The sequence below is a fragment of the Schistocerca gregaria genome, chromosome 9, assembly GCF_023897955.1.
Source record: "Schistocerca gregaria isolate iqSchGreg1 chromosome 9, iqSchGreg1.2, whole genome shotgun sequence".
Classification (NCBI taxonomy): Eukaryota; Metazoa; Arthropoda; class Insecta; order Orthoptera; family Acrididae; genus Schistocerca; species Schistocerca gregaria.
This window is the reverse complement of record NC_064928.1, coordinates 196,689,673-196,711,165: the sequence shown is the minus strand read 5'-3', so window position 1 is coordinate 196,711,165 and position 21,493 is coordinate 196,689,673. Positions and strand designations below refer to the sequence as shown.

Below are 21,493 nucleotides of genomic sequence, written 5' to 3'. Positions count from 1 at the left end.
AATTCAGGGCCAGATCATTCTCAATGGGCACCCACTTAATGACTGGTGTATCATCTGAATAGTTAAGTAGCTTGCTATTATGCACTGCGGGTAGAACAGTAAAGGCCCCAGAACTGACCCTTGAGGCACACCACACTTGACTACAGCTGGAATGGAGCTGCACTTCTTCATGATGTGACTCACTTTAAGTGTAACTCGTGTAACCTGATATTGGCCTTGTAAGTTTGATAGCATAAGTTTCAGTTTATAAAATAATAGCTCATAAGACACTGTGCCAAGTGCACATGACAAATCTAGGAACATACATGCCATGGTATGAAAATTCTAACTAATACTGTCAAGTGGAAAGAAAGCCACATTCATTTCATAAAATTATGGTTGTAGTGCCTACTATGAGAAACGTGTGTGACAAGCACTAAATATGTGTTGCACTAAATATATGTTACTGGTCAGTCCGATTAATGAGAGAACGTTAGAAAAATGCTTGGTGAACATTAAAAGGGTGTCCTTGGAGGGTAGAAGACACATTTTGATGAATTTTAGAGACTCAGAATTTGTGCAGTTCAGAACCAATACCAAACAACATCTCTTTCCATTAACATTTTAAGGAAGCATACAGTTTATGGCTCAGATAACATGTGAGGTAGATTGCTACATCCACTTCATATTTCACAACAGGGAAGCACCATAAAGGAATAGATTTTTTTCAGTTCTTACCTTCACTTTTTTCTCTGGACTGAGATCAATTTGGACAAGAGGGTCAAGTTTCCCATGGACTGCTACTAAGTCATTGTACCTGGAAGAAACAGAAGGGCAATTAATTACATCTAATTAACAATCAATTTTTGAACAAAAAAAATTAAATGCACTGTAACAGAGATAATTATCACAAGATTGCTAGAGTGGGTTCATCTGTTTCTGTTCTGAAGTCAACAGTCTCAATTAGCAAAGTTTCTTGGAAAGTTCAAAGTAATTATTGTTGAAGTAACACAAAAGATTTACAAATGCTGAAAAGGAGAAACAGCTTAAGAGCCTAAGGCAATGCTGTATGGTGGAGTGAAATAGAGATAGTATCAAGGTGTGGAGCTGCTATAAAAACAAATTAAAAATGGCAGAGACTTAATTATTAACTGGGGTCAACTCTTGGCCATGTTAAGCTCTGTTGTTTTTGGCAGTGGGTTTTTGTTCTGAAGCTCCCCCCCCACACCCCTCCCAAACACACTGAATAAATTTCTTCCTTCTTCGTGAGTTTTGTTTGTAGTCTTCTGTCCATGGGATAATGCATCTTGGTTTTGGTTGTTTGTCTCAATTTATTCCATGTGCTGCTACCTTTTTATGGGTGAGCTGACTATAAAACTGACCCCATCTTTCACAGATCATTTCCGTGAGTTTTCCTACTTTATAAATGAAAGTTTTAATGAATGGTATTCTTGTAATTGGATTCATATTAACTCCTGAAATTTCTATTTTGAAATCTAAGGAATGTATGAGACACACTAGGAATTCCACCTTGAATTTTGTATGTCACTGTGGCTAATTATGACCAGCATTTTGCTGCCAACCCTCAATTCATTATGGATATTTAACATGATTTCACAGTCTGTCGAGCTGAACACTTTCTTATAGTTTGCTCTAAATTGGGTCAAATCTAAATTGTCACAGAAGAGATCAAATTCACAATTCACATAACAACATAAGACTTGAGTATTGCAAACCCTATTTGAATAAATTGTTCGGTTTATGTTTGAAAATCTGAGATTATTAAAAAATCTCACTTTTTCCAGTCTGAAAAGCGAACCTGTATAATAGCGTTTCTGCACAGTAGTTAAGGAAATGTTACCCAACAGTATATTGTTTCCTGCTGAGGTTCACTGAGTGAATGCTGTAGTTCCCTTTGGAATGAGTCCACATAATCAACTTTAAATCTCACATGTAAATATATGTGCCAGGATGGCAACTTGACACTTCTGAGGTGTTTGGGAGAGATTACTTTAGGACAGTGGTTGCTGATACAACATGTACCGTTCAGGTCTGTCTGCTTCGGGCTTGTCCATGTAGTAACGGATGAATGCCCGTTCAGAGTCTTCTCTCTCCTCGTAGCTGATGACTCCTCCACCGTTCAGCGTCTGGACATTTGGTAACCGGGCGATGAGCAGCTGCCGCCGCTCATGTTCCGTGTAGTCCTGTAAATTATAGCATTTTTAGAAATATTAATTCTGTCAGTTAACGAGAAAAATGGCATCACAATAGGCAATTTACAATGGCGAACTCAATTCTTTGGGAATATCCACTACATGTAAGTAACAGACATTGTACTAGAGCCCTAGCTGTTCTTGTGCAAAAAGACCCTACTGCTAAATACTGCTGTTTGTTTAGTCTTATTCACTAGTGATATATCTGCCTTAATTGAAAATCATGCCTCACGAAAAATTCCAGGCAGTGTGAACAAGTTTTAGAAAAGCTTGAAATGTGGTTTCTTCTAGACTGTCTATAACTGAGGGTCTCTCAGACTCACATGAATCAGCATAGAAATAAATCTTCAGGGCTCTGTTTAAAACCAGAAACAAGTTTGTGAGATTCCACGTATCATATGCAGTAACTGGTTTAATGAAGCACACGACATAGGCACCACCTCAATTTTTATGTTTGTTAAGCTTATGGCAGTTTTCATATTTACACTTGCATGTTATGAAAATATGCAGTTTAATTGTGCAGTCTAGAACAGATCTCTCCCAAACATGTCTTTTAGTACATGTTCTGCAAAAGTGTCAGGAAATGCGACACTGATGGAAGTTAAAACAGCCTGAAGATGGGTGCACTGTTGTCAAAAAGGAATTTGTGAACTGAAACCAACCAGCTTCGAAAAACACGATGAAACACTGAGACAAACTGGGTTGCACCTTTGAAGTGGGTTGCCAACCTTATGGGCACAGATCCAGGCAAATCTTGTGTTCACAGCTCTAGGTTCTTGTTTCAAACCTTTCATGATAATAATAAACTATATAAATGCTGACATGTTAAAGAGGTATATGCATACCTGAAATGACAGGTCACTGCACTATAGATGTCCTTAAGAGATACAAATAAATTCGTTCAGTGTATTGAAAAATGGAAAATCAATTTTTCCTAACAGCGGGAAACGCCTACCCTGTCAAATTTCTGCAGGCCACATATCATTATAATCCACTATTTACTACCGTGTCCGTTGCTCGTGGTAGCGTTCTTGCTTCCCGAACATGGTGTCCCAAGTTAGATTCCCAGTGGGGTCAGGGATTTTCAACTGCCCCGAGATGACTGGGTGTTTTTGTGTCATCTTCATTATAATTATTCATCCCCATTACGTTTGGAGGAACGCAATGGCAAACCACCTCCATTAGGACCATGCCTAGTACAGGGGTGCAAGTCTCCCGCATCGTTCCCCTACACGCTGTCAAGAAGCATGGGACTTCATTTCCATTTACTACTGTGGTGCCGAAGGCAATTTGGTTTCCATGTCCAATACAGACTCAGAGTGGCTATTTTTTCTCTGTAACAAAGCTTAGAGAGAACAGTTGCATAATCTTTCTGAAGAGAACTGCTTAGTTTTGACAATTTTTCTTTTTTTTTATTGGGGGGGGGGGGGGGGGGGAGGATTCAACAATGATTAGATACAAGTTACTTTTCCTGTAATCAATTACATTTAAAAGTTTTAACATAAACATTTCTTTTTTCAAATAACCTAACATTAAACAATATCCAAACAGGCTTTGGGAGGACTAACATTACCAACTGACAGCCGTGTCATCTGCAGACTATAGGTACCACTACAGATTTGGAAGGACACATGGTCAGCACATGACTTGCTAAGTTCTCATGACTGGAGTCACTACTTCTTAGTCATGTAATTACTCAACTGACCTCATGTCAGCTGACTGGATCTTGCTTGCCATCAGCACTGGGCAGACCCAGACTGTTACCCATCCAAGTGCTAGCCATGTCTGACAATGCTTACATTGGTGATCTGACAGGAACCAGTGTTACCACATCAACAAGGTCATTGGCTCTTTTTTCCAATAATGGGTATAAATGTGATGTGTTACTTTAATAAATATAATGTAATTGATAATTATATTTCCATTTTCAACACAACACTGAAAAATAAGTCACCAGGAAATAACATCAAAATTGGCAATAAAAGATTTTTTCTTATCTCTGACCAATAAGAAAACTCATGAATAACAAATAAGAAAATGAGATGCTCTTTACCAGATGTAGGCAAACAAAACTTGGCACATAGACTGAGGGAATTCTGAATACAAAAAAAGAGGAAAAATGGAATAATAAATCTCAGAATTTCATTTGACAGCAGTAGCACAATTACCTCGAACAGTGGGCAGCCAGAGATGCGGAGGGACTGAAGCTGGGGGAACCGGCTGACCCGGTCAATGTCGCGCCACGAGCGAAGGTGCGTGCCCGTCAGGTTGAGAAAGCGCAGCTGTCGGAAAAAGGTGTGCGGCTGTTCACCCACTCCAACTTTGCTGCCACACGATTCGCATTCGCTCTCCTCTGACGAGCCGCTGTCTGAGCCGAAGTTTGCTGCAGGCACAGACATTGCAGTGAATACTCAGTGACAAATTCTCAATATTCTCTAGTTAACAAATTGCATGCATAATTATTTAACACAGAAGAATGAGGAGATGCAACCAGTTCTCTATAGGCAACTGCTGGCTGGCACACAGACACACACAACAGCATGGAGACTTTTCTAGATTTTTAGCTAATGATGGTTTTCTAGTGTAAGTACGCGCACGACCCCCCCCCCCCCCCCCCCCCCCCACACACACACTACTCTTCCCTTCACCCCCCCCCCCCCCCCCATTTTTTCCACATCAGTACAATTAAAACTGTTGAAACATTACAAAAATCATAGGTTTCTCCCTTTAAAAGTATACCAGTTTTGCCAAATTTGACCAATTTCCTTCAACTTTATGATAGGCATGTGTTAACCATTTAAACAATGACTGATAAATCTGTTATTCTTCTGTTAGCTACATTAATTATCTCATGACAACACACAACAAAATTCTCACATCAATGCACCAAATTTGCAGAACTCTACAACATGCCACAAATCATACATATATCTTAATAAAAACCTGTAAATTTGGCGCAAGAGAAAAGTTTTAGAGTTGTGAATTTGCTATTGGGGAATAACTCCCTCTCTTACATCCCTACAGAATATCCCTACCTTAAGTGTAAGGGAACAGTTATTGTCCTTATAATACTGATGATGATGATGATGATGATGCCCTTGAAGAACAAGGGTTAGATCCAAAATCCCTTAATCTCATGAAGGAAACACTGACCGATACTACCTCCAAGGTGAAATTCACAAGTAAAATATTTAAGTCCTTCCTGATCAAAACTGTCATCTGACAAGGTTACGGTCCGTCTCCTCTCCTATTCAACCTCATTCTGGACAAGGTCATCCGCGAATGGGAAAAGGTATTGAAGAATAAAAACTACTGGAAACCTTTACAGATGGGGTGAGTCAAGGATGACATAAGAATTTCATGTTTAGCTTTTGCTGACGAATTAGTCTTACTAGCAGATGATGAGATCACAGCAATCAAACAGGTTGAAACCCTTAAAGAATGTGCAGAGAAAGTTGGTCTGCAAATATCTTTCCTAAATTCTGAGTTCATCGCCACAAAAACCAACACCCAAAACTTGATGACAAAACACGGTCATATCAATAGTGTCCCATATTTTAAATACTTAGGTGAAGTTCTTAAACCTATGGGGCGAGAGAAAGCAGCACAAAACATTCGCCTCCAAAAACTAAAGAGAGCCTATGGAAGAACCTACAAGGCGTACAATAAAAAATGCTTGCCCAAAAACACTATAAAATCAGGCGCTATAATACAGTATTAAAAAGCCTGGAGTCCTGTATGACAGAGAAACACTGACAGTTCACATAAAAGGTGACCTAGAAAACTTATTAAATGAAGAATGTAAAATCATCAGAAAGACAACAGGGCCAAAGACAACAGAAGAGGGCTATAGACTACAATCTCGTCAAACAACTGAGAAATTGTCCAATCTTACAGAAGACATTAGAAAAAGGTGATTAAAATTTTATGGGCACGTCTCTAGGTTTCCCAAAACAAGACTTATACACAAAATTCTTAAATAAACACGAGGACTTAAAACTATACTGTGGATACAAGAGGTCAAAAATCTCAGATATATTATTCAGATATTTTGAACAGAAAGGTATTTAAGCAGAAAGTTGACAGATGGGAAGCTACGTCAGAATCTAGAAGCTTCGCGTGATCCAACAGGGTATAATCGCAAAACAACAACAACAACAACAACAACAACAACAACAATAATAATAATAATAATAATAATAAGGGTGACCTAGAGAAGATCCTCACAAAGGAAAGAAAAATTATCATAAAAATTATTGGACCAAAACTCACAGACGAAGGACACAGGCTTCACTCCAGAGACACCACAGAGAAGTTGTACAACCTTGCAGCAGACATAAGAAAAAGGCGACTAAAATTTTATGGCCACATCAGCAGACTCCCACAGACCAGAGTCACCAACAGAATACTAAGATTCCAAGACTTACCAAGCGGGAAAGCGCCGGCAGACAGGCACATGAACAAAACACACACACAGAATTACGAGCTTTCGCAACTGGCAGTTACTTCGTCAGGAAAGAGGGAAGGAGAGGGAAAAATGAAAGGATGTGGGTTTTAAGGGAGAGGGTAAGGAGTCATTCCAATGCCGGGAGCGGAAAGACTTCCCTTAGGGGAAAAAAAGGACAGGTGTACACTAGCACACACACACACACACACACACACACACACACACACACACACACATATCCATCTGCACATACATGTGCGGATGGATATGTGTGTGTTTGCTAGTGTACACCTGTCCTTTTTTTTCCCCTAAGGGAAGTCTTTCCGCTCCCGGGATTGGAATGACTCCTTACCCTCTCCCTTAAAACCCACATCCTTTCATTTTTCCCTCTCCTTCCCTCTTTCCTGACGAAGCAACTGCCAGTTGCGAAAGCTCGTAATTCTGTGTGTGTGTTTGTGTGTGTGTTTTGTTCATGTGCCTGTCTGCCGGCGCTTTCCCGCTTGGTAAGTCTTAGAATCTTTGTTTTTAATATATTTTTCCCATGTGGAAGTTTTTTTCTATTTTATTTACAACAGAATACTAAGATACATAGAGAGACTCAAACCCGCTGCACGTTGGATGGCACAAGTAAAAATTGATCTGGAAAAATCACAGGTAGATTCAGCAAAAATCACAGACGAAAGTGTCTATAGACACAAAATACACAAGTGGGAAGTAATGTCAGAACACAGCACCTAAAGACCAATGTGGACCAAAGAGAGGAAGAGGGTCTTTAGCTAACGAATAAAAGCATATTGGAAGAACAGGAAGAATAAGTGGTCATAAATGCTTCGTGTGGTCTGATAAAGGCCTGTAATGTTTGTAATAATAAGGGCAACCACATGGCTTGCCATTGTTTGTTGGGATACAGAGGCTGTTCAAGCATCACCTCAAAGAAAATGATGCCCTTCAAGGATATGGAAGTAAAAAATTTATTGTTGTAACACTGTGCTATTTGAATTTGTGTATTTTGTTGCTCAGCTGGAGTTTTGAATTGTAACTGGGTGTAGTAACATCACTATGAGACTGCATGTGTCCTATTTCATTATGTTCATATAGTAAATAATCAGAGGATTATGGGCTGTGTGTTTCAATGCTTTACCAGAGAAAAATATTTAGCAACAAGAGAATTAATTTCATTTGGTAAACATGGACTTAAGTATTTAATAGAAAAGTTGGAAAGCTTCCTAAATAAGGAAACAAAAAAGGAAAGTATACACAGTGAGTGAGGAATACTTGTAGCCATGATTTTTTACCCACATACTGTTGTCATAGAAGAAATGCTCCATAATGGACTTTTCCAATTTTCTGGATTCCACTCCAGTAGTGTCTTTACTCGGCACATCTGCTGTTACCACAGCAACATTGATTTCTTAAAGCTTTACAAAGAAAAATGGAGCAGAAAGATTACCTCGTAAGTCAAAAAAGATCATTAAAAATGGGTAGAAATCCTATGTAACTGGAGTGTTGGGAGCACACACACCTCGCAAAGAATTTATTTTCTTTATTAGCCCTACAGCAAGTTAGTTTAATTTGTTAAACACCACCTCCTAATGGCTCCACACTTTACTATTTGGTCTCTTTTACTGAGCAAAATTATGCTGAACTGTAACTCTCGCCTAGAAAACAAGCAAATGATCAATGACCACATATGGAAATGCACTTGCAAACTGTTACAAAGCTTTCCACACAGACCGAACAACTTTATTGTTCAATAAGGATAACTGACTCATGACTCCGTACATACAACACACTTTTAAAACATCAGCTATGTCTCAAAGGAGCCACACCTTGGCTGACATCCTTGCCAGGATACTGGCCGACATCTCATTCTGCGTGCTCCACAGACTTATTTTAATGTTAGTTGAGCACTTGTCATTACCCGAGTATGTATTTATTCCAATCTTCTATTAGTGCACCTCCTACAATCCCATCTCTCAATCTCCCCTTCCTCTTTCAATCTGCTCACTTTTTCATCTCCTCCTACCCCCCGCCCCCGTGTGTATTGTCGTCTTCCCTTTCTCTGCCCACTTCCTCCTCACCCTATCTCCTCCTTCCCCCTTCTCTATCCATCACCATGTTATCATCCCACCCTAATAGGGGGTTGGAGGTTCTCACCCACACAGTAACATGTGTATCACGTTTAGCTGAAATCAATCCAGGAGTTTAGGAAGAGCTCTTTATCTGTGACTTTGGCCACATTTACATGTCACATATATTTCACCTGATTTAACATGTTTCATACATGTTTGCATACACACACACACACAACACACACACACACACACACACACACACACACACACACACACACACACACACACGTCACTTATACCTATAGCAAATTTTGCAAAGCAGTTTTGTTATCATGCAGCTCTATGTTGATGACATAACATCTTCTGAACTACTCATAATATTATCATATAATTTTGTAGGTACATTCACTGATATGCATAGATGTTTGTGAAATGTCTAGTGAATAGAGTTAGTAGTCAAAAAGTACTAAATTAAAACATCATCATGCTTAACGCAGCAGTATTACTGCACAATCAGTGAAATGTAGTAAGTGATAAACTTTTTCCCTTTCATCATTCTGTGGCAGCATCAGCAAGAAAAGTCTTGTAAAAGTTTCAAATTATCCATAAAGTTTGTTGCAAGTCACTAAATGCGCTCATTCTCAAATACTGGATGAATACAGTCCGGCTATATGTGCCTCAGGAGATGCACTTCGTGTCAACCTCATCCCTTTGAGAGGTAGGTGGTTTTAAGAGGAGATGGGAACATACACACAGCAATTTTTGTAATATGTATTTATAACGTATTTTATAACATGTATTTCAGCCAACTGGCCTTGGAAAAGAAATTCAAACTTTTACCCTGGCCACTTCCAGCTCCCTCTACTAGTACTCAACAGAGAACTGCTCACTGCAGGGACTTTTCAAAATACATTTACAAGAGGTGGTGGAAAAATCCACTGTCATAGACAGTCACAAATCCATAAGCCAGTGTAGTGAGCTCAGACTACAACCCATTTAGAGAGATTAATGGGAGACCAGCCCATTCTCTCCAACCACGACAAAAGCTTGCTGCTCTCATATACTGGGTCCCGCCACAGAATGAGCCAACAGGTGTCACCAGAAAATTATAACTTACAGCTGTCTGTTTCCATCAAATGAAGTGCTGACTAATGAACTACTTTCCAACATGATGAAACACATGACAAGCAATAACAATGTGATGTGGCCGCATGCACATTTGCATTTATATGAAAAATTAATACAGAATCAGTTACATGCCACTGTTTCTACTACGGCAATATAGAAGAAGAAGAAGAAGAAGAAGAAGAAGAAGAAGAAGAAGAAGAAGAAGAAGAAATTATTGAGATAAAAGACTCCGCTAAAGTGCACTTATGGTGTTAGCCACTCTTGCGTTGTGTGCTGATGATGATAATTTGTTGACGTAAGTTGTAGTCAACCGGGTGATAGTATACAGTAGCCAATAAGAATCACAAAAGGCTAATGATTTCTTTTGGCAGAAAATTCAAAGTGATTATATTTGTTTTTATATGGAGAGAGCCAGACTAGCTTGCTGATATACAGGGTGGTCCATTGATAGTGACCGGGCCAAATATCTCACAAAATAAGCATCAAACGAAAAAACTACAAAGAACGAAACTCGTCTACCTTGAAGGGGGAACCAGATGGTGATATGGTTGGCCCGCTAGATGGTGCTGCCAAAGGTGAAACAGATATCAACTGTGTTTTGTTTTTTTGTTAATATAGGAACCCCCATTTTCTATTAAATATTCGTGTAGTACGTAACAAAATATGAATGTTTTAGTTGGACCACTTTTTTCGCTTTGTGATAGGTGGCGCTGTAATAGTCACAAATGTATAAATAAATGGTATCACGTAACATTCCGCCAGTGCGGACGGTATTTGCTTCCTGATAAATTGCCTGTGTTAAAATGGACCATTTACCAATTGGGGAAATGGTCGATATCATGTTGATGTATGGCTATTGTGATCAAAATGCCCAACAGGCGTGTCCTATGTATGCTGGTTGGTATCCTGGACGGCATCATCCAAGTGACGGACTGTTCACCAGATAATTACGTTATTTAAGGAAACACGAAGTGTTCAGCCACATGTGAAATGTCAACCACGACCTGCAACAAATGAGGATGCCCAAGTAGGTGTTCTAGCTGCTGTCACGGCTACACATCAGTAGCAAACAAATTGCGTGAGAATCAGGAATCTAAAAAATGTCGGTGTTGAGAATGCTACATCAACATCGATTGCACCCGTACCATATTTCTATGCACCAGGAATTGCATGGCAACGACTTTGAATGTCGTGTACAGTTCTGCCACTGGGCACAAGAGAAATTACAGGATGATGACACATTTTTTGCACACGTTCTATTTAGCGATGAAGCATCATTCACCAAGAGCAGTACCGCAAACCGACATAATATGCACTATTGGGCAACAGAAAATTCATGATGGCTGCTACGAGTGGAACATCAGTGACCTTGGTGGGTTAATGCATGGTGTGGCAATATGGGAGGAAGGATAATTGGCGCTCATTTTATTGATGGCAATCTAAATGGTGCGATGTATGCTGATTTCCTACGTAATCTTCTACCGATGTTACTACAAGATGTTTAGCTGCATGACAGAATGGCGATGTACTTCCAACATGATGGATGTCCGGCACATAGCTCGCATGTGGTTGAAGCAGTATTGACTAGCACATTTCATGACAGGTGGATTGGTCGTAGAAGTACCATACCATGGCCCGCACGTCCCCTGATTTCTTTCTGTGAGGAAAGTTGAAGGATATTTGCTATCGTGATCCACTGACAACGCCTGACAACATGCGTCAGTGCATTGTCAATGCATGTGTGAACATTACGGAAGGCGAACTACTCGCTGTTGAGAGGAAAGTCGTTACATGTTTTGCCAAATGCATTGAGGTTGACGGACAGCATTTTGAGCATTTGTTGCATTAATGTGGTATTTACAGGTAATCACGCTGTAACAGCATGCGTTCTCAGAAACGATAAGTTCACAAAGGTACATGTCTCACATTGGAACAACTAAAATAAAATATTCAAACGTACCTACGTCCTGTATTTTAATTTAAAAAACCTATATGTTACCAACTGTTCATCTCGAATTGTGAGACATATGTTTGTGACTATTATAGCGCCATCTATCACAAAGCGAAAAAACTGGTCCAACTAAAACATTAATATTTCTTTACGTACTACATGAATATATAATAAAAAATGAGGGTTCCTATTTTAAAAAAAACACAGTTGATATCTGTTTGACCTATGGCAGTGCCATCTAGCGGGCCAACCACAGTGCCATCTGGTTCCCCCCTTCAAGCTAGACAAGTTTCGTTCTTTGTAGTTTTTTCGTTTGACACTTACTGCATGAGATATTTGGCCCGGTCACGATCAATGGACCACCCTGTATATATGAGACTGACTAGAAGTAGTTTGACATCTATGTTAGGTTGACATGCGAGCTGGCAAAGCCAACAAATCCCAACAGAAAAATGTGATTGTCATAACTTAGTGATGTGTAACAGAGCCTGAGATATACAATCGTCATTGTAACAATGTATCTGTATGTCTTATTTCGAGTTTTCCCAAAAATTTTGATGATGTGGTTGAATTATAACCTAATACAACATAATACCAGGTAACTTTATTCACAAAGCATAGGAAATTACGAATAAGCATTGTGTCTGACTAACGACAAATGACTCACAATTTGTTGTATTCATCTCTCCTTGTTAAATGTGCAAGTTGTTACTGAGAAAGAAATGCAATGAGAAAGCGGCAGACACAGTAAGAAATCTTGTCGAGATTTAACTTCGTAACACTTTACTACCTGTCCCCGTGTCGAGAGACTCTAGTGGGCAGTCTGCCAACACGAGTGATTCGAGCTGCGGGAACGCGCGTCCCAGCTTCGCCACTTCCGACCACTGTGTGATGGGGTTGCCCGTGAAGTGGAGCCTCCGGACACCGGTGAACTGGTAGTGTGGCGGCAGGCAGGGCGCATCGTCACTGGGTGCCGGCACGTCGCCACGCAGCACCACCTGCGGGTCCGGGTGAGGGTGCGAGCTACCGTCCTGTTGCTGCAGTCGGTCTTCTCGGTTGTCGACGCTGGCGCTGCCGTTGCTGCTGCCGACCGGAGAGGTCGCTTCCAGGTCCACGTGGCTGTACTCGTTCAAACTCAGGTGCAGCTCTTCGAGACTACGAGCACACAAAAATGTGCAAAAGACTGGGAAAACAGGTAACATTTATAATGATTTCAAAATTTACCATATTACATCAGAACACAACCAAAATTAAAATTAATGAGCAACAGAAATAGGTAAAACACAATTACTTTTAGTTAATCACATCATTCATTCACTCACGAAACACAGTTTGCGCTATTCATACATGACTTCCTGTGGACAATAGATGCATGTGAACAGGTAGATTCCAACTTCCAGGATTTCAGAAAGGCATTCAACACTGTACGACTACTGAGGTATGATAATATGCAATTATGATCACAAATATGGGAATGACTCGATGAATTTTCTATTAATGTTACCTAGTATGTCACACAGGACAACACATGTTCCACAGAAATAAAAGTTGCAGTGGATATGCCCTTAGAAACCATAATAGGACCCCTACTCCTCACAACATGCATAAGTGATTTACTCAGATGACAAAATTCATGGGATACCTCCCAATACTGTATCAGACCACCTTTTGCCAAGCGTAGTGCAGCAACTCAGTATGAGGTGGTCTCAACAAGTCATAGGAAGTCCCCTCATAAATACTGAGCCATGCTACCTCTATAGCAGTAAAAAATTGCAAAAGTGTTGCCGGTGCAGGATTTTGTGCAAAAACTGACCACTCGATTATGTCCCATAAATGTTCAGTGGGATTTGTGACAGGTGATCTGGGTGGCCACATCATTCGCTCAAATTGTCCAGACTGTTCACAAAATCAACTGTGAACAAATGTGGCCTGGTGATGTTGACCATTGTCATCCATAAGAATTCCATCATTGTTTGACTGCAAATGGTCTCCAAGTAGCTGAACATAACCATCTTCTGTCAATGATTGGTTCAGTTGGAACAGAGACCCAGTCCATTCCACATAAATGCAGCCAAGACCATTATCAAGCCACTACCAGCTTGCACGATGTCTTGTTGACAACTTGGGTCCATGGCTTCATGGAGTCAGCACCAAACTCAAGCCCTATTGTCAGCTCTTACCAACTTAAAATGGGACTCATGCAAACACACCATAGTTTTCCAGCTGTCTAGGGTCCAATAAATATGTTCATGAGCCCAGGAGAGGTGCTGCAGGTGACGTCACGCTGTTAGCAAAGGCACTCACATCAGTTTTCTGCTGCCATAGCTCATTAATGCCAAATTTTGCTAAACTGTCCTAATGGATGTATTTTTCATATGTTCCATACTGATTTCTGCAGTTATTTCACAAAGTATTGTTTGTCTGTTAGCACTGCCACCTCTACACAAATGCCGCTGCTCTCTTTTGTTAAGTGAGGGCTGTTGGCCACTTTGTAGTCCGTGGTGAAAGGTAATGCCTCAAGATATTCTTGACACAGTGGCACTCTGAATATTGTATTCCCTAATGATTTTCCAAAATAGAATGTTCCATGCATCTAGCTCCAATCACCATTCTGCGTTCGCAGTCCCTTAACTCCTGTCATGCGGCCATGCGTCACGCACATATCTTTACACATGAATCACGTGGGTACAAATGACAGCTCTTCCAATGCACTACCCCTTTATACTTTGTGTGCATGATACTACCACCATTTTTGTATGTGCATATCACTATCCCATCAATTTTGTTACCTCGGTATATACACAGTCCAGTCACATTAACGCGACCACCACCACCGCCTATGTACGATGTCAATGGGCAGTAATCCATCACAGATGGCAGTACTAGCAATGGACAGTACGTTAAGTGTGTCAGAGGGGAATAGGGGACATGAAAAACAGTGCAGTCATTGTCATAATGTGAAAACAGCGATTTATGCGAAGTCCAAAACAGCATTTTCATTGGCTTTCAGTTCAAGGGTAGAAGCAATTCTGAGACAACTAAGTTTGTAAATAAGTTTGTATGCTGTTGTGTTTGAAGTATACCACCCACGGAAAATGGCACTATCCAAAACCTGTGCCAAAGCAGCTGCAGGGCACTGTGAACCACAGATGAAGGGTGAACTGTGGCTGTGGATATGTTTAAAACACACGTATCTATTGTTAGCAACTGACTACCCAGATGAATCGAGGGACTACCATCAGCGTCTCCTCAATTACAGTTCAGCTAGCGTTGATGCATATGGGCCTCTGCAACAGGCACCTGGTTCGTGCAGCCATGCTAACTGCTCTTCATCAGCAATGAAGGCTGGAATTTGCACACCAATGGCACGTCCACCGAGTGGCAGCAGCTGGCCTTTTCAGATGAATCGTGTTTTATGCTCCACTAGACAGATGGCCGATAGCATGTATTGCATGAAACATCTGAAACTAAATACCCCACAACAATTGTCAGAAGGGTGCAGGTCCGAGAAGAGATCAATCTGGTCTAGGGAATGTTGGTGTGAAATTCCCTGGGTGACCCTGTCATTCTGAGAGGAACAACAGATCAACACAAGTATGCACCTATCTGTGGGAACCATGTCCCCCATACTTTCAGTTTGTTTTTCCTTGGCACAATGCAACATGTCACACAGCTCGTCGTGTATGTGCATGGTTCAATGAGCACAAGGACGAATTACTGTATTCCCCTGGACACCAAACTCCCCGAATTTAAACCCACGGACTTGCATTTGGGAGGACGACGGTTCAATCCTGCGTTCGGCCATCCTGATTTAGGTTTTCCGTGATTCCCTAAATCGTTCCAGGCAAACGCCAGGACGGTTCCTTTGAAAGGGCACGATCTACTTCCTTCCCCGTCCTTCCCTAGTCCGATGACCTCGCTGTTTGGTCTCTTCCCCCAAACAACCCCAACCCATTTAAACCCAATTGACAATCTGTGGGACCACCTCAATTGGGCTGTTTTTGCCTTGGATCCTCAAACGAGAAATATAGCACAGTTGGCCATGCCATGACACCGTATCCTTGTCAGTAGCTTCCAAAACCTCGCTGACTCACTCCCTGCAAGCCTTGCAATGGTCTGTGCTGCAAAAGGTCGTTATTCATGCTTTTGGTGGGATGCCACATTAATGTGACTGGTCAGTGTATGATCATCAGCACTGTCAGACTTTTTTCCCCATGTTACTGTTACGGACAGTAGAGTATCTTTGCTGGCTGATCTTAAGGAATTGTACAAAGACTGTGAAACTTTCTTCTGGTGTAATAATGTCAGATTGTTTTCCCATGATATTGTTATGGAGAGTAAAGTAACACTGCTGGTCACTCTTAAGGAATTGTACAAAGACTGCAAAACTTTCATTTGTTGTAATAATGACAGTTCTGTTTGACCTATACCCTCAAATTTAATCTTGTCTACCCTTACTTCATACATTTCATACTTTTCGTGATATTTCTCATGTGCTAGGGCATATATTTGTGATTTTTTTTGCGGACATAATTCCATGTTATTTAGGTATTTTTACAAGTTTCTTTATCCACCGCCACGGATCCTTGCTCCTTCCATCTGTGTCAGTACAGAAAAGTTTCCTTATCCCTGGCTAGAACACAGTCCCACATGTTGTTCTGCATTGTTGCTTGGTTCATGGAATCCCCCCAAATGGCCTCACCATCAAATTACCCTTGCCTGGCTGCCACCCTTCCTTCCACAAAGACCCCTCTCCTATTCAGATTCTGCCAATCCTTACCCCTCATTAATTTAGTCCTGCAAAACCATATCAATCAGGCCCAAACTTCCTTGCAATACCTTCTCTCCATCTGTAGAATTCTCCTGCTATGCAATCCCATATTCCTTGATCCCCTAATACACATTTAAACTCTTGCCAACCAGGAACTAGAGCAACAAGCACAACACTGCCTCAAAAAACTCTCCAACCTGATCACTTTCTACTCCTGCCTCAGACTACCACGTCCACCAGCCCTACAACAACCTCCAAAGCCTCCCCCACGTCCTCTCATAGCTGACAACTGACAAACCTTGTCTCGCTGATCTACATTTACCCCACCCTCCAAAATTCACTCTTACTACCACACAGAATCCAAACAGACCTGAAACACAGTCATGAACCTTTCCTTCAACAGCCTTAGCCCCACAGAAGTACCAGTCTTTTACAAAGGCCTCACCTTTCACCCCACTCCCAAATTCAATCATGGAGGTCTTGTTAAAGACCTTCTCTCTTTCTCCTGGTCCCTACAGTGGAAACACTTTTTTGCCACCAACCGTACCAATCAGGCTCCATAAAAGACCAATGTTGAATCCTGCCTGACTCTGTTCACTCCTCCATTCTACTGTAAGCCATCCCTACTGCCCCCTAATTACCCCCGTTAAGTTTCCAGAATTTCTTAGCCACAAACCTTGCTTCACCGTCATTCCTCAATCCCATCTACAGGCAAACTAACCTTAAATCTGCAGAAAGAACTGCAATCCACCACCTACAAACTGACCCTGACCTTATGATCATACCTGCTGCCAAATGCTCTTTCCAATCTACACGGATACTCTGCAAGTCACAGTATGGTGCTTGGCGGAGGCTAAACTGTACCATCACTTCTCATTTGTTTTCTTGTTGCACTCACAAATAGAGCAAGGGAAAACATGACTATCTGTATGCCTCTGTATGAGCCTTCACTTCTCTTCTCTTATCTTCATGGTCCTTACACACAACGTATGCTGACGGCAGTAGAACTATTTGGTAGTCAGTTTCAAATGCCAGTTCTCTAAATTTTTTCAATAGCGTTTCTCAAAAAGAAATTCGCCTTACCTCCAGGGATTCCCATCCGAGTTTCCTAAGCATCTCCGTAACACATGTTGTTCGAACCTACCTGTAACAAATCTACCAGCCTGCTTCTGATGGTTTGAACTGGAAGGACTACCTGGCAGAAGGACTCTGCCAGCTGTCAGATTCATCCACCTACAAACTCTGCTACAGTGACCCCTTTCAGAAATCCAGCAGGACCTCCAGTCTCTCCTCAAATCCTTCGGTCCATCACAGAACCTCTCCCCGGAGTCCATCTCTCTACTCACTCCTACCTTCTACATGGTTCCTAAAGCTCATAAACCCAATGACCCAGGACACCTCATTGTGCCTGGTTACTGTGCCCTCACTCAGAGCATCTTTGCTCTCATAGAGCCTATTAGCCGCAACCAACCTTCCTATATAAAAGACACCAACCATTACCTTCTCTGACTCTCCAAAGTTCCTGTTCCTTTAACATATGGTGCCCTGCCCATCATTATTGATGCCACTTACCTTTACACTGACATCCCTAATGCTCATGGCCTTGTTGCTATTCAACACTACCTTTCCCAATGAACAAAGGATTCCAAACCAACCTTTTTCTTAGTCGCCATGACCAACTATGTCTTCATTCACAATTACTTCTCCTTTGAAGGCATTAACTATAAACAAATCTGGGGTACAGCTGTGTGGCACCATTCTGTGCCAACCTATTCGTGGACCATTGGCAGAATGCCTTCCTAAACATCCAAAACCCCAAACCCCTCACCTGGTTCAGATTCACCGATAACATCTTCGTGATCTGGATCGAGGCTGAGGATGCCCTACCCGCATTCCTCCAGAACCTCAGCAGCTTCTCACCCATTTGGCTCACCTGGTCCTACTCAACCCAGTGAGCCATTTTCCTTGTTTACCTCCACCTCAATGGTGGCTACATCAATGACTTTGTCCATATCAACCCTACCAACCACCAGTAATACCTCCACTTCAACAGCTGCCACCCATTCCACACCAAGAAGTCCATTCCATTAAGCCAAGCCACCTCTTGCCGTTGTATCTGTACTTATGAGCAGCCCTCTCGAAATATACCGAGGGTCTCACTGAGGCCTTCACAGACTGTAATTACCCTCGCAACCTTGTACACTGGAGCAAGGGAATTACATTCTCCGTTATGGTTTCGACTACCTCTTATTGCGCCCCGAAATGAGAAATGTCCTACCCACTCACTTCCCACCGCTCCCACATTGATACCCTGCCGCCCACCAAAGCTACACAATATCCTCACCCATTCCTACACATCCTCTGCTCCCAACCCCTCGCCTCATGGCTCTTATCCCTCTAATAAACCTAGATGCAAGACTTCTTCCACCACCATCATCTACTCCAGTCCTGTGACAAACATCACCTATCCCATCAAAGACAGGGCAAACTGTGAAAGGAGTCATGAGATCTATAAGCTAAGCTGCAATCGCTGTGCTGCATTCTATGTGGGCATGACAACCAACAAGCTGTTTGTCCGCATGAATGGCTGTAGACAAACAGTAGCCAAAAACAAAAAACAACTGGACCACCCCGTTACTAAGCACATCGCCCACGACAACATTCTTCATTTCAAAGGCTGCTTCAGAGCCAGTGCCATCTGGATCCTTCCTACCAGCTTTTCTGAATTGAGCAGGTGGGAATTCTTCCTGCAATATATCCTACATTCCTGTATCCCTCCTGGCCTCAACCTTCGTTATTCCTGACCCATCTAGCCCCTTCCCTGTTCCCATTCCAGCACTACACAAGCCCACTATTCCATCATTCCATCAATGCACCCAATCTTTTTACTTCTCATCTTTTCTGCTACACCCCCCCCCCCTCCCCCCGCCCCCACTCCATGCTGTCTGTCTTCCCGTGCCCCCGCCCCCCGCCTAACCTCTCTACTTCATATAGCTGCCCTAACTTCTCTCCACCTCATCCTTGCACGCTCCTGCATCAGCACTGGCCGAAAGCTTACTGTGTGATTATCTTTTTGTTGTGCCTATCTGTGACTTGGCGTCTCCGCTATACGGTGAGCAGCAACTGTCCTTTTCATAATATTGTTACATTCTGTTCTGTTTTCATTGTTTTGTCAGGGAAAGCAGACAGAAGACTTACAAGGGAATGGTCCATTAAGACATGTTGTAACCTACCCCGAAAACTTTTACATAGGAAAAAGACAACAAAAGAAATTCACTCAAAAATTTTAGCTGCTAGGAGGTGCTATAAGTATTTTGTAAAAATTTTGAAGTTACACATTTTTGCCGTGCAAAGAACAGTTTATAACAGCAGTTTGTACAGCGTGGCCCACCTAAAGTGTGGCTCGGCATTCACAGACATCAATTTTAAGCACATAAAGCCTGGTTTACAATGGAGTGAATGGAAGCAAACACGTGCGAATGAGCATTTGCAAAAAAATTCACTACTATTTCCTTGTATATGCAAAGAGTCGTTTATATTAGAGGGAACGGAAGAGAATGCGAGGTAGCGAACATTGCCTATGAACGCTGTGTCGTTAGTTTTTGGTATTTGGAGGTAATATAGGACACAACTATATTTTGCATGGCGAGCGGACTGTCCTTTGACTGAGTATGCAAATTTGCACAAGCAAGGAAGAACATAAGTGTCTCAATTTGTATGGAAGCAAAACATGCATGGACATCATGCACTTTACATGGAATTGCATCTTCATCTCTCCTTAGTGCTGGTCCAACATTTTCCATGTGTGTCGGCTCCTGTTTTTCCCTAGCTTCTCATTAGCATTGACGGAAAATTTATAAACAGTACACTAAATACAGAGATCAAGCATCATCTCAAGAGCTAGCAGTTCCACAATGTATGTAAGGTCTAATAGTCACATTCTTTTCTTTTCTCAAACAAAAGTGGTCTAGTGGTAAAGCACACGCTCCATGATCAAAAGAGTGCGGGATCAAATCCCGTTCGGATCACAACTTTTTCACTGTGATTTTTAACCGAGCATTCACTTCTCACATGTGTTGGAATGGTCATGAAAGACGTGTAGTTCAGATTCCACATTAAACTGCAGGCCTCTATTTCCTGATTAGGTAACTGGGAAAGGTTAGGGATATGTAAGTAGCTCCAGCGGTGTCCAGTTGTAAGACCTGCAAGAGGTGTACCGGGTACGCCAGACAGAATTCTCTTTCACTCTGGCAGGAGACAGGCCATTGTAGGGTTAATGCCAATAGCAAAGAAGATGACACTCAGGACGGAACCCTGGGACATACTGGTTTCCTGGATAAAGGTGTCCAACAAGGCAGAACTAAGATGCACCTTGAAAACTAGGTCTCTTAAAAATTCCTGAAGGAAACAGGGCAGGCGGCCATGGAAGCCCCAGGTGTAAAGAGTACAGTGGATACCAGCTCTCCAGCAGGTGTCGTAGGCCTTCTCCAAATCGAGAAACACTGCCACTGTCTGGGATTTCCGCAGAAAACGATTCACGAGATGGGTGGACAAAGTAACGAGATGGTCAACTGTAGAATGCTGCGATCTAAATTCACACTGTGCATTCGTTAGCAAATTAAGAGACTCGAGCCACCATACCGGTCGGGCATGAATCCTACATCCCATTACCTTGCAAAAACAGCTGGTGAGAGAGATGGGGAGGTAGCTAGAAGGAAGGGTTTTGTCATTACCAGGCTTAGGTATCGATATGAAGGTGGCTTCATGCCAACTTCCAGGAAATGTGCCTTCTGCCCAGATGCAGTTGTATGTATTAAGCAGAAAGTGCTTGCCCACAAGAGAACAGAGATGGAACAGTGTCTGGTCCAAGGGCGGAGAATCGAGGTGAACTGAGAGCATGATCCAGCTCCCTCATAGTAAATGTGGCAT

General features: G+C 41.9%; 1 protein-coding gene across 4 annotated transcripts in view; it reads right to left on the bottom strand.

The window, feature by feature from the left end:
• Window positions 1-21,493, bottom strand: part of LOC126291640 (tubulin-specific chaperone cofactor E-like protein) — a 77,666-nt gene that overhangs the window by 34,179 nt on the left and 21,994 nt on the right. For all 4 annotated transcript variants that reach the window (XM_049985211.1, XM_049985209.1, XM_049985208.1 and 1 more), the window contains exons 4-7: window positions 12,584-12,948; window positions 4,361-4,575; window positions 2,023-2,183; window positions 718-796 (exon numbers count right to left, since the gene is read on the bottom strand). In XM_049985211.1, the coding sequence (XP_049841168.1) occupies window positions 718-796; window positions 2,023-2,183; window positions 4,361-4,575; window positions 12,584-12,948 (820 nt within the window). The remainder of the gene's footprint in view (window positions 1-717; window positions 797-2,022; window positions 2,184-4,360; window positions 4,576-12,583; window positions 12,949-21,493) is intronic.